The sequence below is a fragment of the Bombyx mandarina genome, chromosome A1, assembly GCF_030267445.1.
Source record: "Bombyx mandarina strain Sakado chromosome A1, ASM3026744v2".
Lineage (NCBI taxonomy): Eukaryota > Metazoa > Arthropoda > Insecta > Lepidoptera > Bombycidae > Bombyx > Bombyx mandarina.
Window position 1 is genome coordinate 1,589,550 of NC_143234.1, and position 25,395 is coordinate 1,614,944.

Consider the following 25,395-nt stretch of genomic DNA (forward strand, 5'->3'; position numbering starts at 1 on the left):
CTAGGTCAAGCAAACTGCTTCGAATTCAATAAGCCATACTCAAATTGTACCATAGATCAACATCGCTTTGAAGTTAATAAGTATTTAGAAAATATCAGTATCGGTAAAAAATTACCAATTAAATAAGATTATGGTGCATCAACTTCTGCAATCTAATCTAGATTCTATTGCTCTCGATATAAGAGCTAAAACAGCCAATTCCATTACCTCATACAAAAAACAAATCATCAAACGAACGCTCTCACCAAAAGGGGAGCTCGGTTCGAGCATTACTTCTCATATTTACTATCGAAATAAAGCCATTAAAATCGATAAAGACAATACAAAATCAAATTAAACACGATCAAACGTCATTCCAAACGCCTAACTGTCAAACGTCACCCGCCATTTTGTCGCGGCTCATTGGCGGGAACGGCGACATTAGCCGGCTATACGACAAACGTGTCTCCGTCTCGTTCCAACCCGACAACATAATACGGAAATGGGGGATTTGTGTTTCATTTCATGTCGGGTTCCGCATGCGGGCTTACGAACGGGGGTAGGTATTGATTTTTCGCCGGGTTTTGCGGCAGTCGCTCCAACACGCCGGTGTCCAGCGCTAAAAAGACAGGCCGGGCCGCGTTCGCTTGCCGCAACCAAAAAAATATATAAAATAATTAAAAAAAAACCCGGTACATACAAATCGTTTAGTTAAAAAAACGGTGCTGATACAAATACTTGTGCCGTTACGAGCTGGGAGAATTAATTTCGTAAGTTTTTAAACATTGATTCAATAATTATCTTAAGACGTCCGTAAATCGATTTAATGTGTCGTATCTTCCATGCCGTTAACCAAAATACTTTTTATACGGCCAATATTTTAGCTTACATTTACAGAAGCATATTTCCGAGTTAATTAATATCAGCTGACAGACACACCCTTCAAACTTCAAAATGAAAAAAAACTTACCAATCTCACGATAGGCAAAGGCTGCCGAAACATTCTGTTTTTCCCAATTATGTGTCTGACGTTCATTTTTTTTAATCTTAAAACACGTTCAAATCACTCAACAGGCAGACCACCACTGATTCTATCTCGATGGTCTATATAAATTGTCTATTATACACCCAACGTTATATAGAACGGCAAACTGATAAAGCGGTGTATAGGATCTTGGTGACGTCACGATCCGTTGAGCTAATGATGTCATATGTCCTCCACGTCCCACGGGACGCCATAAGAACGATTAGTGGACGCTATTAAAGTTTATGAGAGTGTTCGGTCGCCCGATTGTATGCAAATTCAATTTTCTAGATTACAGTGGATGATCAGCTCCGATAGAGTCTAATTATATGCAACGGCTTTCAAATTATGAAGGAATTTTAATTCGATTTCTAGAGATGAAATTCGTAGAGCGTTTTATATAATTAATTTGTTAATCTTGGCTCTGTGCTTGGCTCTGAGTTAATCTTGGGCTTGGCTCTGCCCCTGGCATTGCTGAAGTCCATGGGCGACGGTAACCACTCACCATCAGGTGGGCCGTATGCTCATCTGCCTACAAGGGCAATAAAAAAATAAAAAAAAATAATCATTACCTGTTTACTTTACTTTTGGAGAATTTTCGTTGCCTTTTCTCCACCTCACCTCACGAGTGTCCTTATAATTATACCATTGCATCAATAGTGCAATTCTAAAGACCATTTTGGCACGTTCCTTCAGATTTTACAATTCACTTGATGTTTCGTTATTCAAATTAATTATTAAAATACACTTATGCTGTTTCTTTGCTTGCCTCTCTGCATTGCCGATGTCCATAAGCTACACTGAGAACTTCCAATCAGGTGGCAGTTGCTAATTAGAAATCCTCAGAACTTGGATATTTTATTTAACCTAAAGTAAATGTAATCATAACTTTGTGTTTATTTTCACTCATGTCTACTATAATTCTTTAAATTATCGCCATGTATTAACTTCATCACAGCTACTCACTTCTTGAATCTTTCACTTCATCAACGAGAATTAACTGGAAGAGAATGCCTGAATGGCATTAAGTTCGTCTTTGTACAGTATTTTTGTGCAATCAAGAATTTTTAATCAATCAATCAATCAAAACAGAAAGTAGCAAACTCCGCCCGTTAATACGTAATAGTAATACATATTATCCTCATTCGCGAAGCAACTACTCTTGAGTTGTAAGGTCTCCTTTGGAGGCGCTCGGGTAGCTGTTACCAAATTCCACCCCTCCTGGCTGAGCCCTTGCGCGCCCACCTGCCCTGGTAAAACTGGAAAGGCCTCCGGACCACCAGTAATCTCTCAAACATAATAAAAACATTATCAGTACGTAGTCTTTGAGTTCATTAGCTGAAGAAAATATTACATTCCACTTCAACTCAAGACATTACAAGAGCACTTATGTTTATTACCTGAAACTATTGAACTCGAAAGAGCTATTTCGAGAACTGTCACTTACTTCTGCAAATGATAGTTTAGATGGCTTTCACCAGCTACTTTCCAATCCAAAATCTCCAAAATCTCTCCAAAATTACACTCCAACTTGAATCTACCCAGAAACGGAATACCAGTCGGGATTAAGCCACACCATATCGTTTAAGTGAAACTAACACAGATAAAGTCAAGAGGTCATGTACAAATCTACTCAGATGTTTGCTTGAAGCTCTCATAAGCCTGGCTGATGATACCACTTGCAGAGTATGGAAGAAATTAAAACTGCGCTTTGCAGACTTTATGGGTGAGACGGAATGGCATGGATAAGAACATCTTCAGCAACGCTAATACGAGATTAATATTAGCGTTGTTTGGAGATGGTATATATATCCCCAGGATAGGATAATGATAGATAATATTTTCATCCGGGAAATCTTTGCTTAGTCTCTCAAATAGTAATGTAAGATGTGCTGATACTTCAACAAACCTTAAACTCTTATCTCCGTTTCCGTAAGGGGTATACTGAAGAATCACCCCAACAGCTTTAGTTACTTCCTTAAACCAGTAACAAACTCTGACCTTGAAGACGATTCCGCATCATATTTAAATATACAGCCTCTTATTTTGAATAAACCTAATTTCGGATCCGATTTATCATTAACAACGCTTAACCAGACACAAACGTCACAATGGTACACGTTTGGCGCTAGCCACCACAGAACCCAAGATGTTTTACAGATGCCTGAATCTCGCTTATGACATTTTCAAGATAGGCTTGCATATCTAGATATTAATACGTGAAGCAAAAACTTTGTATCCCTTTTTACGAAAATTGCGCGGACGGAGGAGTATGAAATTTTCCACACTTATAGAGAGTATAGAGAAGAAGTGCACAATGCCAATATGTTTTTAAAATAATGCATAAAAGATACATTAAATCAATAAAGAAAACATTACACACACTACATACCGTGTATTTGACGCACACACGCATGCATACTATTTATTGTCAAACTTTTGTTCTTGACGTCTGTAGTCAAATTGAGAATAGAATATGGTTTGTCTTTGTTAATTTTTTTATAGTGTAGTCTTGGCGAAATTTGTGATTATAGAAGTATAAAATACAATCATAATAGTGTACAAACTTACAATTCCAATTAATTATAGTCGAATTTCGACTACTGCGGGACCTCTAGTATTGTATAAGTTCCGAACAACAACATTCGGATCGTCGGTCTATCGAGCACGTTCAGACGCTCGGTGGAAGATCTTCCTTTTGTCATTCATATCCATATATGGTAAAATAGTTTTTACCAATCTATTTTATTTTGATACAAAGGGGGAATGGACATTAGATATACCCGAAGCGCTTTTTATTATGTACAAATATTTTCGAACGATGCATCCGTTGAAGACAGCGTACACAAATTCTAAGTTTCCTCGTCGAACTCAACAATCACGACGAAGAGTTCGACGAGTGAACTAACCCATAGACACAGCCCACTGAGTTTCTCGCCGGATCTTCTCAATGGGTCGCGTTGTTAGGGTTAGTGTTAGCAAATTCTCTCAGGTTGAGCCCGTGAGCTCACGTACCCATCCGAGAGAGTAGGTGGAATAGACTCTTCGGCTACCAGCGTATATGTAGGGAAAAAGTTGATTACCTATTTCGATACGTCAAAATTCTAAATAATAATAATAATAATATTTTATTCAAACCTCCTAAAATACAAACACATACAATAATTTATAACACTAGTATAATAATATACATGTTTTTTTTATGAGGTACACAATAACAATATTCCCTGACTTTTATGCTAGGAAAACCTGTGTTATAAAAGTCAGTGGTTCAGTGCTAGGTCACCAGGTAAAGGAAGTTAACCAGGAATAGCGAGAGAATATCATCTCCTGACTCCCTTAATCGGATTTCTGCATTGAACGTACAATCAGTGGCCACGAGAGGGGTAGCGTGGTCCCCACTACGAGACACATAGCCACACTTCTTTTTTTTCCCTACCTACTGCTAGTAACCTCGGGGTGTAGCCTTACCGAACGCTTAATAAACATGATATTTATAATATCTACTAGCTGACCCGGCAGACTTCGTAGTGCCTCAATCGATAAATAAAAGACCTAAACATTTGTGTAAAACAAACTGTTAAGGAATCCGTCCGACGGGGGACACATCAAAGGAAAAACAAAATTGTTATTTTTATATAATTCCGAGCATTTTCATATTTTAAACCATCTCTGGACTTCCACAAATAATTCAAGACCAAAATTAGCCAAATCGGTCCAGCCGTTCTCGAGTTTTAGCGAGACTAACGAACAGCAATTCATTTTTATGTATATAGATGATATGATATTGGTAACAAATCTATGTAAGAAGTAAGTAAGTACATACGTCTATTCAAATTAAACACCATTCATGGATAGTTGCCGTAACAAAAAATAGCTTTTATATCGTCAGTGTTAAGATCAAAATGCATTGTGCGCGTGTGCCAAGATCTGCAACTGCATATAACAGGATCCGAATCCTTCAGATCGACACCAAATGTGGAATACAAATTAAAACTGTTAAAATTATACTGGTTGTATGACGGTCTTGTGAGGCCGCACGGGTAGGTCCCACTTTTTTTTTTATTGCCCTTGTAGGCAGACGAGCATATGGCCCACCTGATGGTGAGTGGTTACCGTCACCCATGGACTTCAGCAATACCAGGGGCAGAACCAAGCCGCTGCCTACCGATTTATATTACCTCCTATTTACCAATATCTGCTGCGAAGCTGTCGTAACGCGTTTCGATCTTTAAGCTCGGAAAGCTTCTGCATTATACAATTTAGAGTTCATTCGCGTGGTGATGTTAAGGGCTCCGGTGTACTTTTTTTTTTTTAATTTTTATTACTTAAATGCGTGGACGAGCTCACAGCCCACCTGGTGTTAAGTGGTTACTGGAGCCCATAGACATCTACAACGTAAATGCCCACCCACCTTGAGATTCTATGATCTCAGTATAGTTACAACGGCTACCCCACCCTTCAAGACGAAACGCATTATTGCTTCACGGCAGAAATAGGCAGGGTGGTGGTACCTACCCGTGCGGACTCACAAGAGGTCCTACCACCAGTAAATCTAACGTTAGATAGGCCGTAAGCTCTTTGCGCTAAAAACAATGATAAAGAAACCTTCGATCTAGAAGAGCAATACCCTCAATGCCTTTGTAAACTAAAGTGCACTAATTCTCCAGATGTGCACAAGCTCGGATTCTATTAGCCGCCAAGTACTTGAGCCATGCAAGGTTTCGTCAGAAACCCATCGCTTAGGAACTTGACTTAACCCCCAGATACTTGAAGAATCGATACAGGAACTTGGCTGAATTCCACAAAAGCTTTATCGCCCGCGAATGGAATTCTTACTTCTTGATTAACATACTGCAATGACTAAAAAAACCTTTTAATTAGATCGAAAACGAAAGTCAGGGTTTTCAATGCTACACGTGAACTCACTGATGATGAATCGTTACCTTTTTTTGTTGCCTCCGTATGCAGACCAAGAGACGGCTCTCACCTGATGGTGTGTGGTTACCGTCGCTTATGGAAGTCAGTTAATAACAACAAAAAACAGCAGATTTTAACGAGAAATTTGTTGTTCAGGGTAGGGTCAACGGTTTTTTTTTATTGCGTTTTCAGGCAGGAGAGCATACGGCCCACCTGATGGTAAGTGGTCACCGTCGCTCATGGACGTCAGAAACGCCAGGGGCAGAGCCAAGCCGCTGCCTACCATTAAGTACTCTCCGCAAGCCTCGTTTGAAGAAGGACATGCCATAGCGCTCGGAAAACACCGTGAAGGGGAGTTCATTCCAAAGCCAGATAGTACGTGGCAAAAAATATCTTTGGAAACACACTGTCGATGAACGCAGCGGTTCCAGATAATATGGATAAACTCTGCTCCGATGGCGGGAGGTGCGATAAATGGTAAAAGATCTCGTGAACGAAGCCCCATGTGCTGGACTAATCGGATGAAAGACCTTACTAAAACCCCACTTAACGAGTGCGTGCACCAAGCCTTAGTTCGCAAACTATGGAGAACATCTGAGAAGGCTTTAATAAGCAAGAATTCCACATGACCACGACTGCTCTGCGTAACCAACTATGATGATGATAGAGAGAGCATCCGGTCCACCTGATATTTAGTTCTCGTCACTCATTGACATCAGCAATGCCCGGGGCGCAGTCAAGACCGCTGCCTACTGCTAAAATATGTTGCTTACGAATTTCGTAGAACGACGACTTCGTAGTGCCTCAATCGATAAATAAAAGACACATCAAGGGAACACATCAAAGGAAAAACAGAATTGTTTGTTTTTATATAATTCCGAGCTTTTTTTATATTTTCTCACCTTTTAAACCTTCCCTGGACTCCCACGAATAATTCAAGACCAAAATTAGCCAAATCGGTCCAGCCGTTCTCGAGTTTTAGCGAGACTAAGGAACAGCAATTCATTTTTATATATGTATATAGATAGGTATATATAGATTACGTTCATATTAGAATCAATACAATAGAATATTAATGACAGATATGTTTTTAAAAATAAATGCTTAGTATGTATCAGTATGTATAATTTCGTGCAATGGATTACGTTAGCTCTTCAAGACGCTTCTCATCTGACTACATTCAGATCCAAAGTAACTAAGTGCATTACCCTCATCTAAATTTTATGTAACGCAAGACAACTGGATACGTGAGTTTTATTTATCGTTTTAGCGTTTGGAAGGATGCCAATCTGTATAAAAATGCGCATTGTTTGAAAGAACTTTTGGATTTAAAGGCGTTGAACTTTCAGCTACAGTTTCTAGTTGATGGAAATGAAATAAAAGCAATTCATTGTGCTCGCACAAACAACGTGTTGTAATAGCTAGAAAAGAATTGCATTAGGTCTGAGTGAGTTGCAGATACGACTGATTGAAAGATAAAGCGAAATACGAAAATTGTATTGAAAACTGTATTTCTATTCTTCTATTCTATAAGTTCTGTTTTCTAAGTATTTACAAAACTGTATAGCAAGATGGTTGCCCCACCAGCCAAACCGTAACGCATGACAGCTTTGCGGGAGAAATAGGCAGAGTGGTGATACCTGGCCCACAAGACGTGCTACCACCAGTATTTTTATGGACTATATCTACAGGGGAGCTCTCTGTAGTAAGCACTAATAGTAAAGCATTCCCTGGCGCGTCAGTATTAATAAGCCAATGTATTTCATATAAGCCCACAGTAACATTTAATCTTGAATTTAATTTATCTTGAAATTGTCGTAAGCAAGATTCAGGCATCTGTCAAATACCTTTTTCGGCACGCACTGCAGTTCCTTAGGTTCTAGCCGGATCTTCTCAGTGGGTCGCATTTCCGATCCGGTGGTAGATTCTGCGCAGCACGGCTCTTGCAAGGGTTCGTGTTAGCACTCAACTGTTGGTCCGGTGGTGAAGCGGCGCAAGGTGGCTCCTGTGCGCCGCTCACGGTGTGTCACACGAGACGAGGCCATTCGGGATTTTCCTGGGGATGAGAGTCTTACCATTAGTACGGGTACCGGCTAAGGCGAGACTTTCGGCGCGCACCACGGTACCGTAAGTTTCGTGTAGTCGGTGTGGTGGAGCTCGATGGGGCTTAGTCGACATTCAGTTCTGCGGGGCAATCCCTCGTGCGCCTTCTGTAAGGCGTAGTCTCCTATGCGAAATTGGGGGCGGTGGAGGAACTCGGTTCTTCTCTTCTCCCCCTCTACCCCTCTGGAAGCGCCGGAGTCCGACATAACCCGGTCCATTACCCCCCTCGACCAGGTATCCGTAACTGGATTGCCCAGCGGTAAAATAAAGGCATCCGCTGTCAAATATCTTGTGTTATATGATAGCTAGCGCCACACCGTCATTAACATAATTAAAGGACAATAAACACCCACATCAAATATTTAATAGACCAATAACTAGACCCATTCTTTCGTGTTTAATCTACTCCATGATACTTGTGTTACTATCGGCGACCACACCTATTGACCCACTATACAGCCAATCAGTTTCAACTGTAATGGAATTTTATTAGATCATTAAATATGTTATCAATCAAAAATGCCCAGGATGATAGTGAACGCACCATGGTATGTTACAAATGAATGAATCCATTATGATCTTGCCATAAGTAAAGTCAAAGATGAAGTAATCCATCGAGCTAAAGCCTATTGTGTAAGATTGGAAGCCCATCCGAATAACCTTGCTAAGCATTTAATGGACAACCAAATGACTACAAGAAGACTCAGAAGAAGAGTGCCTCAAGATCTACTAGATATATTGTAGATTAATTGATATGGACATGTCAATGGACATTGTGAATGCACCGCCTAATATTGTTTTTCTCAAAAATACGGTTGAATGTCTTAAGACAGCTTACTGTATAGAAATAATAAATAAATAAAATAAAAAAATGTTTTACCATCACTGAAACATAACCTACTTAATGGATGTAGAGGAAACATTCTCGTAAATACAATGGGAAGACAAAAAAATACTATAATACATTGTGCTCACTTTAATGGCGGCACGCAATGGAAAACAATTGAACTGATGCGAGGTCATCGAACTTGCAGAAGACTTCTTTAAGAGCTACCTTCTCTTAAGATTATTATTCACTTATTCAAGAAACATGAAAATGCTGAAACGATAAGTCAACGAACGCTAAACGACCAATACAAGATGGCCGAAATATCGGGAAAAAATTGGCAAGAGGAAAACGATAGAAAATTGACATTAGGGTTTTGGCGCGTAAAAGTTCCCTCCACAGCCTAGAGCAGCACAGGGGGGCAATTTGATAATGTAGAGGGGCAGTCGCAATAGATTAATATAGAAAATCTCTATATATAAAAATGAATTGCTGTTCGTTAGTCTCGCTAAAACTCGAAAACGGCTGGACCGATTTGGCTAATTTTGGTCTTGAATAATTTGTGCAAGTCCAGAGAAGGTTTAAAAGGTAGATAAATATGAAAATGCTTGGAATGAAATGAAAATAACAATTTTGATTTTCCTTTGATGTGACCCCCGTCGGACGGATACTTTTTGTTTGTTTTAAGTTTATTTTATACAAAATTTTAGGTCTTTTATTTATCAATTGAGGCACTACGAAGTCTGCCGGGTCAGCTAGTCTATATTAAAATTTTGAATTTGAATTTCAATTTTTTATTATGTTTTGAAATATTACTTACTGTGTTTTGATAACAACTCCCTATTGATTTCTTCCTAAAACCTATCATTTATGTTTCCTAAGTGAACAAATCGATTTTTTCATGTTAAAAGTTATGTATGGGGGGCATAAAAATTTTTGAAATGTTATAGTGGGGCATAGCACAAAAAAGGTTGGGAAACACTGGTCTAGAAAGTCGGTAATTCGTTCAGGATATTACTACAGCAGAATATTTTTTCTAGGCTATTGGAACCCTGATTTGATTTTAATTTGAGCCGATTTAGATATAATTTGGTGAATGTTTATTTCCATACATACTTTCTGCGTAGCGTTTCCCTGTAATAGTGTAGTCACGCACAAAAATAACTATTCACTGTTCACAAATAGTTGGAAGCCAATATAAATGGAGAAATAACAAGGAACAAGTCGTCATAAATTCTATATCACAATATCGAAATTGTTTCATCCTTAATTATTTCTGTAAATACAGTGTATATAGAACATTTCTCAAAGGTACTTTGCCGACTTATTTCTACTAGTGATGCCCTGGTAGTCGAAATTCGACTATAATTAATTGAAATATAAGTTTGTACACTATTATGATTCTATTGTTAAAGACTTTTATACTTCTATAATCACAAATTTCACCAAGATTACACTATAGAAAAATATGAATAAAGACAAACAATATTTAATCTATTCTCAATTTGACCACAGACGTCCAGAACAAAAGTTTGACAATAAATAAATAGTATGTATGCGTGTGTGCGTCAAATACATGGTAGTGTGTAATAATTTTTTTATTGATTTAATGTATTTTATAGGCATAATTTAAAAAAATATTAGCATTCGGCACTCCTTCTCTATATTCTCTATAAGTGTGGGAAATTTCATACTCCTCCGTCGGGGCAATTTTCGTAAAAAGGGATACAAAGTTTTTCCTTCACGTATTAATATATAGATTTTCCAAACGCTGGTAACATCGATTACCGGTAGACCTTATTATAAGGCTGCGTGAGTAGATATTCTTGACATTTCTACCGCGAAACAGTCCTCTTTCTTTTCATTTTAATTTAGACTACGCCCTCGTGGCTCTAGGTGTTTACCGTTGTCGCTGTATCCATGGACTTCGCACGAGACAGCCCTACGAATCTAGTTAAGATGACTTTTTGTTATTGCCCTTATAGGCAGACGAGCATACGGCCCACCTGATGGTGAGTGGTTACCGTCGCTAAGGACTTCAGCAACGCCAGGGGCAAAGCCAAGCCGCTGCCAACCGCTTAATACTCTCCACAAGCCTCGTTTGAAGAAGGACATGTCATAGCGCTCGGGAAACACCGTGGAGGGAGCTCATTCCATAGCCGGATGGTACGTGGCAAAAAAGAACTATGGAAGCGCACTGTGGATGACCGCAGTGGCTCCAGGTAGTACGGATTAACTCTACTCCGGTGGCGGGCGGTGCGATTGTAAAAACGAGATGATGGTACATCATCTCGAATAATTCCTCAGAGCACCTTCACATGTTCCTTGTAATCCCCCAGCAGCGGATGCGCCAAGCAGTGAAGTCTTCAGCGTGAACAGCGAGCGAGGAGCCCCCGAGGCGGAACACAGATGATCGGGTCATTCTGGAACCTGTGCCGAGCGTGCCCTTCCATGCCCGTCGATAAGGTAAGCCATTATTGCCTTCACGACCGACTAGATGTACCCCACAATTTCACCTTTTTTTATTACTTAGATGGGTGGACGAACTCATAGAACACTTGGTGCTAAGTGCATCTACAATGTAAATGCGCCACCCACCTTGAGATATAAGTACTAAGGTCGCAGTATAGTTACAACGGCTGCCCCAAACTTCAAACCGAAACGCATTACTGCTTCACGGCAGAAATAGGTGTGGTGGTGGTACCCGTGCGGACTCCCAAGAGGTCCTACCACCAGTAATTTTTTTTTATCACGAGTTTTATCACCAGCCGTCTGCCTGACGCCAACCCTCCTTGTGAAAACTATCGTGAACCTAAGACGGTAGCCAGAACTCCCTTAGTTGTCTTTTACAACACCCAGTGGAACAGCACCTGCCCAATCCCAAACCGGGAACCCCACCACTAAGAGAAACATGAAAAAAGATCGTTTTATTCTAATTCAGTACCCGATTTTACATACATGTAATTTATCATAATCAATCCTAATGCACAAACGATTAAGGTAGTTTTTGATTCACTAAGCCCTTTTAGATAGATCAAGACACTTTATCTACTACGAGTATTAGCACTGCTATTTTCTGTTCCATACATTTTTAATGAGGCGGCGTTTTTCACCATTCCCCGGGCGACACTTGCGCCGCTAAGTCCGGCCCTGTATGAACTCATCAGTCTACAACTACGCTGGCTTAGTTAACGTACGCCATAACAAATTAGACTACATATTACATACCCAAGGCTAATTTAATCCTCGCATAAAGCTATTGATCGGGTCAGCCCAAAAATAGAACCTAATTTCCTACAGTATATGGCTTCTTTGTGTGTTTAGCACGGGACCGACCAGACATTTAGAATTGTGCCTTTTTTAATCCATTGCATAGACGTTATCGCCTAACATTTAATGTTTTTTTCCCTGCCTTATCGTTGGTAGCCTCAAAAGGTTATTTCAGCGGCTTAACCTGATAGATTGCTAACATCGGCCTTAGTAAAAGCAGTGCTGATTCTACTACCAGATCAGAATCGCGAGCCACTGAGAAGATAGTAGTTATCGAAATAAATATCACAACGCTCATGCCACAACCTACCTTGGGACATGAGATCTTAGTCCCTTAAGTATAACGGGCGTCCTACCGAGAACCGAAACTTGTGATAGCTTAGTGGCAGAAATAGACAGGGTGGTGGTATGTGCACACGCGGACATGCAATACGCCACACAAACCCTGAGGAATCGTTGGAAATGAACCCTTCGTCTCCTTTTTACCACCTCTAAGCATAGTTTATCGATACTACCTGGAATAGCTCCGTCCATGCACAATGCTATAACTCTATAACATGTTCTTCTTCAAACATAACGAGGAGAATCCTCAACATTAGAGATCGGCTTATATGTGCCACTGGAATTGCTGATATCTATGAACGATAGTGACTGCTTTCCTTCTGGGTGGATGAGCTCACAGCCCACCTGATATTAAGTGGTTACTGCAGCCCATAGACATCCACAACGTAAATGCGCCAACCACCTTAAGATATAAGTTGTAACGTCTCAAGTATAGTTACAACGGCTACCCCACTATTCAAGCCGAAACGCATACTCCTTCACGGCAGAAATAGGCAGGGTGGTGGTACCTACCCACGCGGACTCACAAAAGGTCCTACCACCAGTAATTACACAAGCCTTTAAAGCCTTAAAAATCTTAGACAAAACAGTATTCCATTGACATCCCTCGGTATATTTGCGAATAATGTTTGGAATTCGTAAATGGGCGTGAAAATGGTCTCACATGTAATTTCTTGCTTGGGGAGGCCATGTCCAGCAGTGGATGTCTCTGGACTGATAGAATTGGTTTTGAATCTCTTTAGGAGGACACTTACGGAAACCAAGTAGAACATTGTAACTAAGTAAAACATCCTCATTGGGGAAATTCTATAATCTTCTCAGCGATCCAGTGATAGAGTCAGCGAAGCACTGGCCTTGTTAGGGCTGGTTTTAGCAAATTCGCGAAGCTGAGCCCCGTGAGCTCACTTCCACGCTGGGCGAAGCTGGTATAACCTCAAGGCTACCAGCATAGATCAAAACTTGTAACTGCGTAGCAGGCTCTTATAAATGTTACATCAGCACCAACATTGGACCTCTCTAGAATAAGCTTGACCGAATCTCCAAATCTCAAGCGGCAGACGCATTCAGCTAATTAAGCTGCTAGTATTTAAAAATATACTAGTGACAAGATGTCATCCGGGTGATGGAAGGCCGGCTATCCTCGACCCACGCTGGTTCTGGTCCAGCGGGGTATTCCGTAGGATAGCTCACTCTAACCGGCGCCATCTAGGCGGGCTTCGGATAGCCTGCCGACTGAGAGGGCTGGTGGTCGTGGTGCCGACGACCGCCGGTCCGGCGTCCCGAGGGGGAGGGTGATGGGAGAGATGTGCTCCGCACTAAACGCTTCACTTTCCCCCCTCTGCCTCTTCATGAGTTCTGTCTCATGCGAGGTTTGGACGTTGGTTGTTGAGCGACAGGAGGTTTTAGTCAGTTCGACTCTGACATGCCCCGCCCTTCATCCCCAGTGGAGGGCGTAAGTCCGGTGATTTCCTCCTGATAAAAAAAAAAGTGACAAAATGTCTTGTTTAGGGTAGGGTTCCTATTCCTATTTCTGACGCGAATCAATCTCCATCAATCCGAAGGGCAGGTCAACCGGTACTTAGATGTCATGTCTCAAGGGCGATGTCGGTTACGTTGTTCATGTCCATGGACTCCGGTAAGCGCTTAACATCAGGTGGGCCGTGAGCTAAGGAATAAAAACACAACATTAGGAACAATATCGTTAGGGGTCTAACTTAATATATTATTCAGTGCGGTGCTACAATTGTATTGCGAAGGTTCGACTCCCTAGCTACCTTCACGTTCTTAATTGACGATAAATTCTTGTGGTTCTTGATCAATAATTATATTCTGATAGTTTTTTTTTATTTATATAACACTTTTTCTATTTAATTTACTAGGAATAGAAGTTGAAATGGCGTTGCTCTGAACTGCAACGGTTTTTTTTATTGCTTAGTTGGGTGGACGAGCTCACAGCCCACCTGGTGTTAAGTGGTTACTGGAGCCCATGGACATCTACAACGCAAATGCGCCACCCACCTTGAGATATAAGTTCTAAGATCTCAGTATAGTTACAACGGCTGCCCCACCCTTCGAACCGAAACGCATTACTGCTTCACGGCGGAAATAGGTGGGGCGGTGGTACCTACCCGTGCGAACTCCCAAGAGGTCCTACCACCAGTGATTACGCAAATTATAATTTTGCGGGTTAGATTTTTATTACACGATGTTATTCCTTCACCGTGGAAGTCAATCGTGAACATTTGTTGAGTACGTATTTCATTAGAAAAATTACTCACTCACAAACCCGTTTTTTATCACTGATAAACTATAAAACTTAATTGAATTAACGCATGTGCTCTTGCTAACAAGCTAACGTGAGTATCCGTGAACACAAGTCTTTTCGAAAAAAAAACTCCAGCCTAAAATTACATTTCCGTCAATTGTATAGAATAAATAAACAAAAATTTTCATAATAATGAATCTGTCACTTTTGTTGTTCCAACATATCAGCCAATAACGCGTCACCTCCCCCGGCCTCCGATTGGTCGTTATATTCGAAATCGCGCTCTCATTGGTTCAGCTCCGAGGGTAATGGCCGACCTCGCTTCTAATGTCACCTTGAACTTTTGACACTAAAGCAAGCCTTTCATTTTTTCATTTTGGAGTATTTCAATGATGATACTGTTAAGCGCTGGGGTTCGGGATAAATAAAATTCGACCAAAGTACAACTAAAATTAAGGAGCGGACGGTTAGCGTGGTATGGACATGTGACGCGTAGAGAGAAGATGCATGTGACTAGGAGATGTATGGAAATGATAGTGCAAGGTAGAGGGGGAAGAGGTCGACCGAAGAAGACATGGATGGAGTGTGTGAATAAGGATATGAGAGAGAGAGAGGAGTGAGTGTTGAGATGACGGCTGATAGAAGAGAATGGAAGAGAAAAATTAGCTGTGCCGACCCCACCTAGTGGGATAAGGTGGAGAAAAAGAAAACCAAAGTACAACTAAAAAACTGTATTCAACACTTAAAACACACAATTCGCTTCTTCCGCTTCGCTTCAGGTGATCCGTTCGCTGTTTCGCTTCGAGTAGTTCCGATTACTGACTGACTGTATACCATACCTGCAACGTTTTTATAGTCGATACCACATCCCTAGAATTATCGAGAATATTCCACACATTTCTAGTATTGTTTCCGCTACCTGACAATAGATGGCGTTGTACTTCTCGAGCATTCTAGGTGGTACTAAATCCTTCGATATTCGTTCAACTATTCGGCGATAGATGGCGTTACTCTTACCGGGGTAACAATACTTATATCGTTTTGGGGGTTACGAAGAAGGGAAGATCTTCCTCCGAGTGGATGAAATTGCTTGGTTCAGATTTAAGTTCACATTCTTCCTTTGCCTTTTTTTTCTACCTAAGCTGGGGTTCTGCCAGCGTAACCAATCGAATAGGTGAGCTCACGGGGCTCTAACCTAAGGACGTTGCTAACACTAGCAGTAGGTATTTTTTTTGAGGTAACACTTATAAAAAAAACATTCGAATTCATAACATACTCCTTCTTTTAAGTCGGTTAAAAAGGACAATGGGCTTTCTCACTAATAATAATAATAATAATAATTAATTGTAATCTATATACTAATATATAAATCTACAGTGGTTTTTACGGATGTTCCGTTATAACTACTGAACCATGCATCCGATTGACTTGGTATCCATGTAGAGAATACATTTAGTTAATTGATAGGCTAATATTTATATGAGCGTTGGACTCCCTACACCAGTTGCGGGGGTGTTAATGATGAGAATCTTTGTGGGGGTGAGAAATAATAATGTTAATTTTAAACGCCCAGCGAAGCGGACGGGTACAGCTAGTATAAATATAAAATAAATGTTTTCAAAGGTCAAAGCTAAATAAACTATAATAGTGACTGTCTGTACGACCTAAGCCGAACAATAGTGTTATCTACTTCTAACAGACCAGTCAAAAGCCTTTTCATAACCGTCAAAGCTTGAAGCTTAAATACGGCTTTCAAGTTCTATAGTGAAAACTGTTTCTCTAATCTTCGTAACGGCTAAAGCTTTCTATTGTTGAAAATTTACGTTTCAATCATTAGCTTCGAGCATTTCACATCGGAAGCCGACTGATGGTCACCATCTTCCGTGAACAGCAACAGTATTAAGAACGTGAAAATACGATACGTAATGGCCTTGACGTTAAAACTTCACTAAAAAAAACCTACCAAATATAACCAATAAGGTTTAATCTCTCGTGCAAATGGCTTTTGTTTTTCTACCTATGCTGATAGCCTTGAGAGGCCATATCAGCTTCTCCTTGACGTGTAGCTCACGGGGCTCAAACCGGGTGTGTTGCTAGCACTGGCCCTAGCAAGAGCAGTGCTTCGCAGAATCTAGGTACCACCGGATCGGAACCGCGACCCACAGAGAAGATCCGGCGAGAAACCCAGCGGGCTGTGTCGGTGTCTTGTAGCGAATGCCCCTAAACTTATATGTTGTTAAAGTTAAGGCATTAATTATAGTATAACTAAATACAGAAAGAAAAAAATAAGAAATCAAGTACAAGTCTTTATTTGTTATAGACAAATTGATTAAATTTTATCAATTAGTGGTTTACGAACATTTACAAAATCCTTCATTAAAAATAAAATATAGGATAGGTAATATGTTACTGCCATCTACAGGAGCAATGAGAAAGTAATCGAAGCGAAGCCATCTAGTGGCCGACGCCCGTAAACATTTTTATTGAGTGCTTTAGTTGCTTATCTATAACTAATTTATGTGTATTATCTATGACCATTCCGCCAACTGAACAGCACCATTCTCCATTACAGACGAAGTGGGACGTCCAATTGATATATACATTGGGAGAAACGGCAAAGCTAATACCTTCCACATAGCGAATGATATTGTTTTGTAGACCGAAAATCGAAATGTGACGGACTTATATGCAAACTCATCTCCAACCAAAGTCCCGTAACCGATCCAAGCATCTCTCAAATATCTTTCATGCTATCCTAGTTACTGCTAATGGCTGCCCCTAAATAGCTACCACACACGACTGCCTCACACCAGAAACAAGCTGAAAGACCCATACGTAGCCTAGAGGGCCGCGTAACCTCATTATGAAGGTAGATAGATACAAATAAAGGAGTATACAAATATTTACCAGAGTTGTTTATTTTAGACAAGCAGTAAAGCTATTCACGGAACGCCCTCAAGGCATGGACAGCCGTATTTACGTCTACGGAATGCCCTTTTAATTATATGTCAAAGAATAAAACAATATTATTATTACTAATTCATTTATTTCAGTTAATATTAATCCATATTAACGTTAGTAACAGTGATTTCTTAACAATAAGTTAGTAAAGATTTGACAAAAGAAAAGACAAACAATACATACATACAATTGCAATAGTTGTCCATTACGAGCAAATTTAGTGAACCTCTCTACAGTGATTGAGTAAAGGTCCATCTAATCTCGAAAATATCATGGTACCCTATTTAAACCCTTTGTTAACAGTTATGTTACCTTCCATAATTTGATATCGGATAAGCGTCTCGAAGAATTTTCTCCTCCCCAATAGCGGAGCGTCTCAAGCCATGGAGGATAGAACTAAGAAGTACCATATTAAAGTGTCCTCTAAAAGGAAGCCAATGCGCCGTAGTAACAAGTGTAAGGATTTTAAAAACAGCGCCATAATAAATTAACACATTTCACTTTAATCCAGCACCTCACTCTGTTTAAAACTGCTATATTCATATAATTTCCAGATGTTAGGACGGTGTTAGGACGTCTTGTGAGTCCGCACGGGTAGGTACCACCACCCTGCCTATTTCTGCCGTGAAGCAGTAATGCGTTTCGGTTTGAAGGGCGGGGCAGCCGTTGTTAAAAGTGGGATCTTAGAACTTGTTTCAAGGTGGGTGGCGGAATTTACGTTGTAGATGCCCATGAGCTCCCGTAACCACTTAACATCAGGTAGGCCCGTCCATCCACTTAAGAAATAAAAAATAATAATAAAGCTTCCAACGCTAGGACTATTTCAGTAAATCTTCCAACAATAAGTTGCCGCTTACCGGCGGATACTTTTTCAACTCGTTTCCTATACAAGATGGTGCTTCTTACCTTTACCCTCCGTATTTCAAGATGGAGGTCTTTGACGATTGCGTGTTGAGTGTGCCAGATCAAATCAGGAATGAGGAGATTCACACTAGAACAATATAATCCATACATTAAAATCTTGGTTATTTACTAAGTATTTAGTGGATTTCGAGCCGAGCCCTTCGTCGCAAGCGACGGATTCGGCTCCGGCTTCGGATCTGTTAATGGGTCCGGAGGAATCGTAATGACGTGTAAGATTCTTCAAGAACGAACTGTAATAAAGCCACTACACGCCTTTAAATAAAAACAACTACCGCCATAACTAAGCTTTAAACACGCGACCATGACGTTTGTGTGTCGTTAAAAGACTGTACTCACGACCGGCGTGCTACATAGTCAAAATATGCTAATTATTGTCCCAGGTTCTAATTTAAAAAGAAAACAACAATACAAATATGCTAAAATTATAATTTTAACGATTTTGTATATAAACTTTAGTAATAAGCAAATGAATTAATTTGTACACAGATAAATAATCAACATTAACTCATCACTCAATTGAGACGTAAATATTATTCCCCGCTGCTGTTTAATTAACATGCCCTATACCTACTCTAGTTCAAATATAGGTTGGATGTAGGCGCCGGTCGGTCACTGCGTGCGCCCTAGACTGTGGTATTGATCCCACCACCTGCCGCTCCGCCGGCCACCACTCCCACGCGATCAGAACGAGCCTAGTCGGCCATCGCCCTGTGCCTCGGCGTCACGTTGTAATAAAAGAAAAATCTTTCAGAATCGATAGTAGCACAGATAACATATATTATTTTTCGAGTGATACATAATTTAAAAGTAGTGCTGTGTTTTTATGTGAAGTTTTCTTATATTTCTAACGTTATATTTGGCTACAAAACTAGTGTTACAAATTAACAAGAATATTTGATAAAATAATTTACTTTTTTTTTGTATTATCGGTATCCTACGCGGATATTTTGATCGATAGATACTTAGATGCAAAACGGGGCCACAAGTAAATGATTAGTCTCTAGTGACGAACGGTATAGTGGCGTTGGCACACTAACCCGATGGAGCGTGGCCGAAGATATTTCTAATGTTCCATCAGCTGTTAGCGGGCCGTGTAAGATGATTTCATTGAGATAGACAACAAAAATGCACGTGAATTTACATAGACGCGAGTCATATCGCGTTGACTGAATCAGAGGGGGCACAGCGCATGCGCGCCGCGGACGTTCCTATTCACGAAATACTTGTAACGAAAACACTGTTATTATTAACGAAAAACGAAACGCTATATTTTTTTGTGTGTATTTAAATTCAGTGATGGTGTGATGTGGTTGTGATTCTTTTTTTTTTTAAATTTAATAAACCATGGAGCGAAGTGTTTTAGCCGAAAGTAGACATTTAAGGTGGGCTTCAGAAGTGAGTATTACTTGTTCGTTGACCTGTGACCTGAGTATTGAAACGATGTTAGCTAGCAATCTGTGAAATATTAAGGTTTACTTAAACACGATTTTCGTAACAAATAAAAGAACATTATTATTATCTTATTTACTATAGCGGCCCGCCCCGGCTTCGCTTGGGTAGTAGTGCACGCGATGTAACGAATTTTAGGTAATTTTTTTACACATTGGGTTACTTTATTGGAGTTTCAGTAAGGATCCATAATTTTTTTTAAAATATAATAAATATAGCCTATGTCACCCGGGGATAGCGTAGTAGTTTTCCAACAGTGAAAGATTTTTTCAAATCGGTTCAGTCGTTTCGGAGCCTATTCAAAACAAACCAACAAATCTTTCCTCTTTATAATATTACTATAGATTTTTTACTATTTCATTGATATACCTCATTTTTCAATCATAGCAAAATTAAAAATTTAATATTTCAACCGCGCGTTCCAAAATACGAATTATTAAAAATCAATCGCGTTCTACCTGCGTATTCTTGTTATTTAATTAACCAATGCATATCCAGAACTAACTCCAATTCAATTCTAGCTCAATAAGCCAAGTAATTTTATTTCAATTGTTCCCACTATTCTTCAACTTTTTTTTTTGTTTGGGTTAGCTGAAATTTTCTTAATGTCACACTGCGTATTGTAGACGAGGTATATGGAAATCCAGCCGACGAATCTCGTGTCACCAATAACCCACCTCTGAACCCTGAATGAGACAGGCGAGGTCAATGAGTCGTGCACGGAGGTCGACTCTCCACGTCATCCAACTCTTATTTTGTTATTGCTAAGATGAGTGGACCTGGTGGTAAATGGTCACCGGGGGGCCCATAGACATTAACCACGTAAATGTCACCCACCTTGAGGCATGAGGTCTAAATCTCAGTTTTTACAGTACAACGGCTGCCTCGCCCCTCAAACTCAAACGCATTACTGCTTCACGGCAGAAATAGGCAGGGTGATGGTACCTAGCCGTGCGGACTTACAAGAGGTCCTACCACCAGTAATTACGCAAAGGGGAATGCCCACTCTCCATAGTGCGCTAGGCCCAAGGTGGACATCAAATATTACTATAAAAATGGACTGATTCAAGTTCTTAAATGTATTAGATATCTAAAAAATAAATTGAAATTGACGCCACTATTATAAAAAATATAATAAAAATAAAAAAACTCGTTTTGAGGTTAATTTTCTATATAAATACCTCAAAAACTTTTCTTTTTTTAATGTTTAAGATGTTCCTAATGTATTTTTATCCAATTGTAGTTATTAGGGTATAAAAAACACACATACTTCTTTAAATATCTATATTATTCTATTTTTTCTTCATCTTCATACACAATTAGTAAATCATCTAAAAATAGCACAGGAGAGCATATACACGGTTTTAAATCTCGGTCAGGTTAAAACCACAATTCACACAATGGTTTTCAGCCGTAGTATGAAACGTTATTGATAAAAGCAAAATAAATCGAAGAAAAATCAAAACACATCCATTTTGAACGCAAGCACAAGCAGCAAGCGAAGTCTCAGTCAGTCAGATTAAAATCAGTGTTGTCAGTATAAAGAAAAATAATTACATGAAATTCATATATCGATCATTTTTTTAAATAATCGATATTGGATTTATTTCTTAATCTTTTTTTTACGAGTACACATTATATTTTATTTTTAATGTTTTTGTTTTAGTTGTACATATTTAAATAACAATACAAGTTTTTTTTATTGCTTAGATGGGTGGACGATCTCACAGCCACCCTGGTGTTAAGTGGTTACTGGAGCCCACAAACATCTACAACGTAAATGCGCCACCCACCTTGAGATATAAGTTCTAAGGTCTCAAGTATACTAACAAGTTAAAGTCCAATGGGTATGTCTTTGATGTTATTTTATGTGCTTAAAATCGATTAAAATCGATTGATTAATGATAATATTTAAAATGATTTATTTATATGTTTTTTTTATATATGTACTTAAAATGTTTACTTAATACGTAAAAGGTTTTGAAGCTGGCAATATTTTTCCCGCAAAAATAAAATTCTTGTTTTTTTCAATAGAGTTACTTTTTTTAAACTACTTATTGTAAACTGTAGTGGCGCTTATTTGGAAGAAAGTAAATGCATATTTATTTATGACAAAATTAATGCACTAAGTATTTTTTCTCTAATCTATTGTCCGCTTTGGGCCTGAACTGGGCCGTCCCCTTTGCGGGTTTGATTTTTATCAAACGATGTTATTCCTTCATCGTCGAAGTCCATCGTGAACATTTGCTGTACGTATTTGCGGTCCGGAACTAGAATATTTATTTTAGCTCGGAAATAACGCAAGCCTAACATGAAAACATCATTAGTGCGATTCAGCTACGGATATAGAAGACACAGTTGAATATTTAAAAGCTATTAGTACAACTTATTCTCGCGTTTAAAACCATTGCAATGTTTTTGGCGTTTCGAAGTTTCCTACTTATTCGCTGGTAGCCTGAGAGATTGTTTCAGCTACGCCCGGACTGGTAGGTGAGCTCACGGGCTCAACCTGAGAGAATTTGTGAACACTAGCCCTAGCAAGAGCAATGCTTCGTAGAATTTACCTCCGAATCAGAGTCACGTCCCACTGAGAAGATCCGGCGAGAAACTCAGTAGGTAGATTTTCGTGTTAACGCTAGTGCATATAAAATTTCTTGAAGGCTACTACAGCTAGTTTTCGTAGAAGAATTAGAAATTCAATAGCAATCACTGTACCGTGTGATATCCGAGATGTTTATCTCATTTTACGTATTACATTTCAGATTTGGCTTTGTTATTGACATTAAAAAAAAACAAAATATATATGCATATTTCAAGTGTATTATTATCGTATCGTATACTCGTCATTGACTGATTTAAAAAAAGAAAATCGATTAAAATTAACAAACGGACTATAACGTTCTTAAAAGAAAGAAAAAAACTGACCACTGCTAATTGGTTTTAATGCAAATAATTACTATACTAAACACTACGTTATATTATGCAGTTCTATTTTTATTCTGTTAAAAATAAATAATAGTTTAAAAAAACTAACAAAATACGCTTTTATAGAATATCCAACTAAAAAATAGAAAATAAATTTTAATATATTTGAATTAAAAATAGTGTAAGAAAAAATGTTTTTATTATAAAAAAAGCGTCTGTTGGACACAGAGCTTCAAATGGGAATTAATGACCGCCTGGCATTAATATGTGTAAGATGGTACATCTTTTATGGTAACGCCAGCTTTCAGTAATTAAGAAAAGTTATAAAATGTTCACGTATTAAGTAAGAATTTCCCAAGAAAGTAGCTGAAGAATTTGAACCTCGTCTACTATGAAGTAGATAATTACGTTAATAATTAAATTTCCCAGTCAACTATTTAATGTGACAGGGTCTTACCAACCTTACTAACCATTAATACCTGTTCTAAGGGTGGACGAGCTCACAGCCCACCTGGTGTTAGGTGGTAACTGGAGCCCATAGACATCTACAACGTAAATGCGCCACCCACCTTGAGATATAAGTTCTAAGGTCTCAAGTATAGGTACAACGGCTGCCCTACGGCAGGAATAGGCAGGGTGGTGGTACCTACCCGCGCGGACTCACAAGAGGCCCTACCACCAGTAATAACGCAAATTATAATTTTGCGGGTTTGATTTTTATTACACGATGTTATTCCTTCACCGTGAAAGTCGATCATGAACTTTTGTTAAGTACGTATTTCATTAGAAAAATTGTACATAATTTATGATATGTACATAATTTATTATTACAAGAATAAAATACTACTAAGTATTAGTATCATTTTATTAATAAGAGATGGCGCTATAAATTATTCATTAGATTTTTTCACTGTACTATCCTTCGATCAACAATAGTAACTTACTAACTTACTATTGTTGATCGAAGGTACTATCCATGCACTTTTGCAATCAACTGTACATTTGTGAATACGATACTAGCTTTCACCAGATTGCGTTTTATCATTTTGTATTTGGTAAGAAAAGTGTTTCGGTTATGAAAAATTTAATTCGCATTAACCGTGAAAATAATAAAAAAAACACGCCTTCGCAATTTCAATTTTAAGCGGTAGTTATTACGGTTGACATTGACACGCTTTTTCAAATTTACAATTAAGACCCTTGGTGCCGGCGTAACGAGACGTAATTGTAAAAATGACCCATCGAGACAGTTATATGGTTAATTGAAGAATCCGTTGTCGTCACAGTGAACGGGAGACGAGGGAAGAGGATACTTAGTTAGTATAATATGCCCTAGCTCAGAGGATTTTAGGTATTTTTTTCATTGCGCTAGCTCGCGAACAGCCTATCGACGTCAAAGCTAGGCGCCAAGGGCCCTGAAACTGCGATAATTTAAGACAAATTATATTTTTGTATGGAAACTAGCGACATCTTGTAGCAGATGCCCCTAAGCTTATATGCTGTTAAAACTAAGGAATTTAATACTGGTGGAATTCTTGTGAGTCCACACGGGTAGGTACCACCACCCTGCCTATTTCTGCCGTGAAGCAGTAATGCGTTTCGGTTTGACGGGTGGGGTAGCCGTTGTAACTATACTGAGACCTTAGAACTTATATCTCAAGGTGGGTGGCGCATTTACGTTGTAGATGTCTATGGGCTCCAGTAACCACTGAACACCAGGTGGGCTGTGAGTTCGTCCACACATCTAAACAATAAAAAAAAAATTTAGACAAGAAAAATGTTCTATGAAGGTGGAAATGCATAAATATTCACAACGGAATTTGAATTGGAATTGGAATTAGATTAATGCTGGATCGTTAAACATATTATAATATATTTAATAAAGTAACTAGGTAGCGCCATCTAGATTATTGTTATAATAACTTGAATTCAACTTTTTTTTATTGCTCATGTAGGCAGACGAGCATACGGCCCACCTGATGGTGAGTGGTTACCGTCGCCCATGGACTTCAGCAATGTCAGGGGCAGAGCCAAGCCGCTGCCTACAGCTTAATACTCTACACAAGCCTCGTTTGAAGAAGGACATGTGACAAGGAAACACCGTGGAGGGGAGCTCATTCCATAGCCGGATGGTACGTGGCAAAAAAGATCTCTGGAAACGCACTGTGGATGACCGCAGTGGCTCCAGGTAGTATGGATGAACTTTACTCCGGTGGCAGGCGGTGCGACTGTTCACATAATTGTAAAACTTATTGTATCAGTACAGTTCTGTAGCTAACTGTATTTATGGTTACGTTATCTCACGGTTCTTTGATAGCGGTATCGTCAGAAGACTCCGCGTGCCTTATTCTAATATGATTTCTCGTAAGCCGATTTTAGATTTTGTGGTCAAAAACAGCAATATCA

At 39.2% G+C, this 25,395-nt stretch overlaps 1 protein-coding gene across 12 annotated transcripts in view; it reads left to right on the top strand.

Annotated features, from left to right (window-relative positions):
* Window positions 1–552: 552 nt before the first annotated feature.
* Window positions 553–25,395, top strand: part of LOC114239568 (uncharacterized) — a 69,203-nt gene continuing 44,360 nt past the window's right edge. For 6 of the 12 annotated variants that reach the window (XM_089739926.1, XM_028169816.2, XM_028169819.2 and 3 more), the window contains exons 1-2: window positions 553–749; window positions 11,192–11,318. In XM_089739926.1, the coding sequence (XP_089596052.1) occupies window positions 11,262–11,318 (57 nt within the window). In that variant the 5' untranslated portion in view covers window positions 553–749; window positions 11,192–11,261. Of the gene's footprint in view, window positions 750–11,191; window positions 11,319–19,318; window positions 20,011–25,395 lie in introns of those variants that run through there. The other 6 variants (XM_089739928.1, XM_089739932.1, XM_089739933.1 and 3 more) reach the window with 2 other exon arrangements.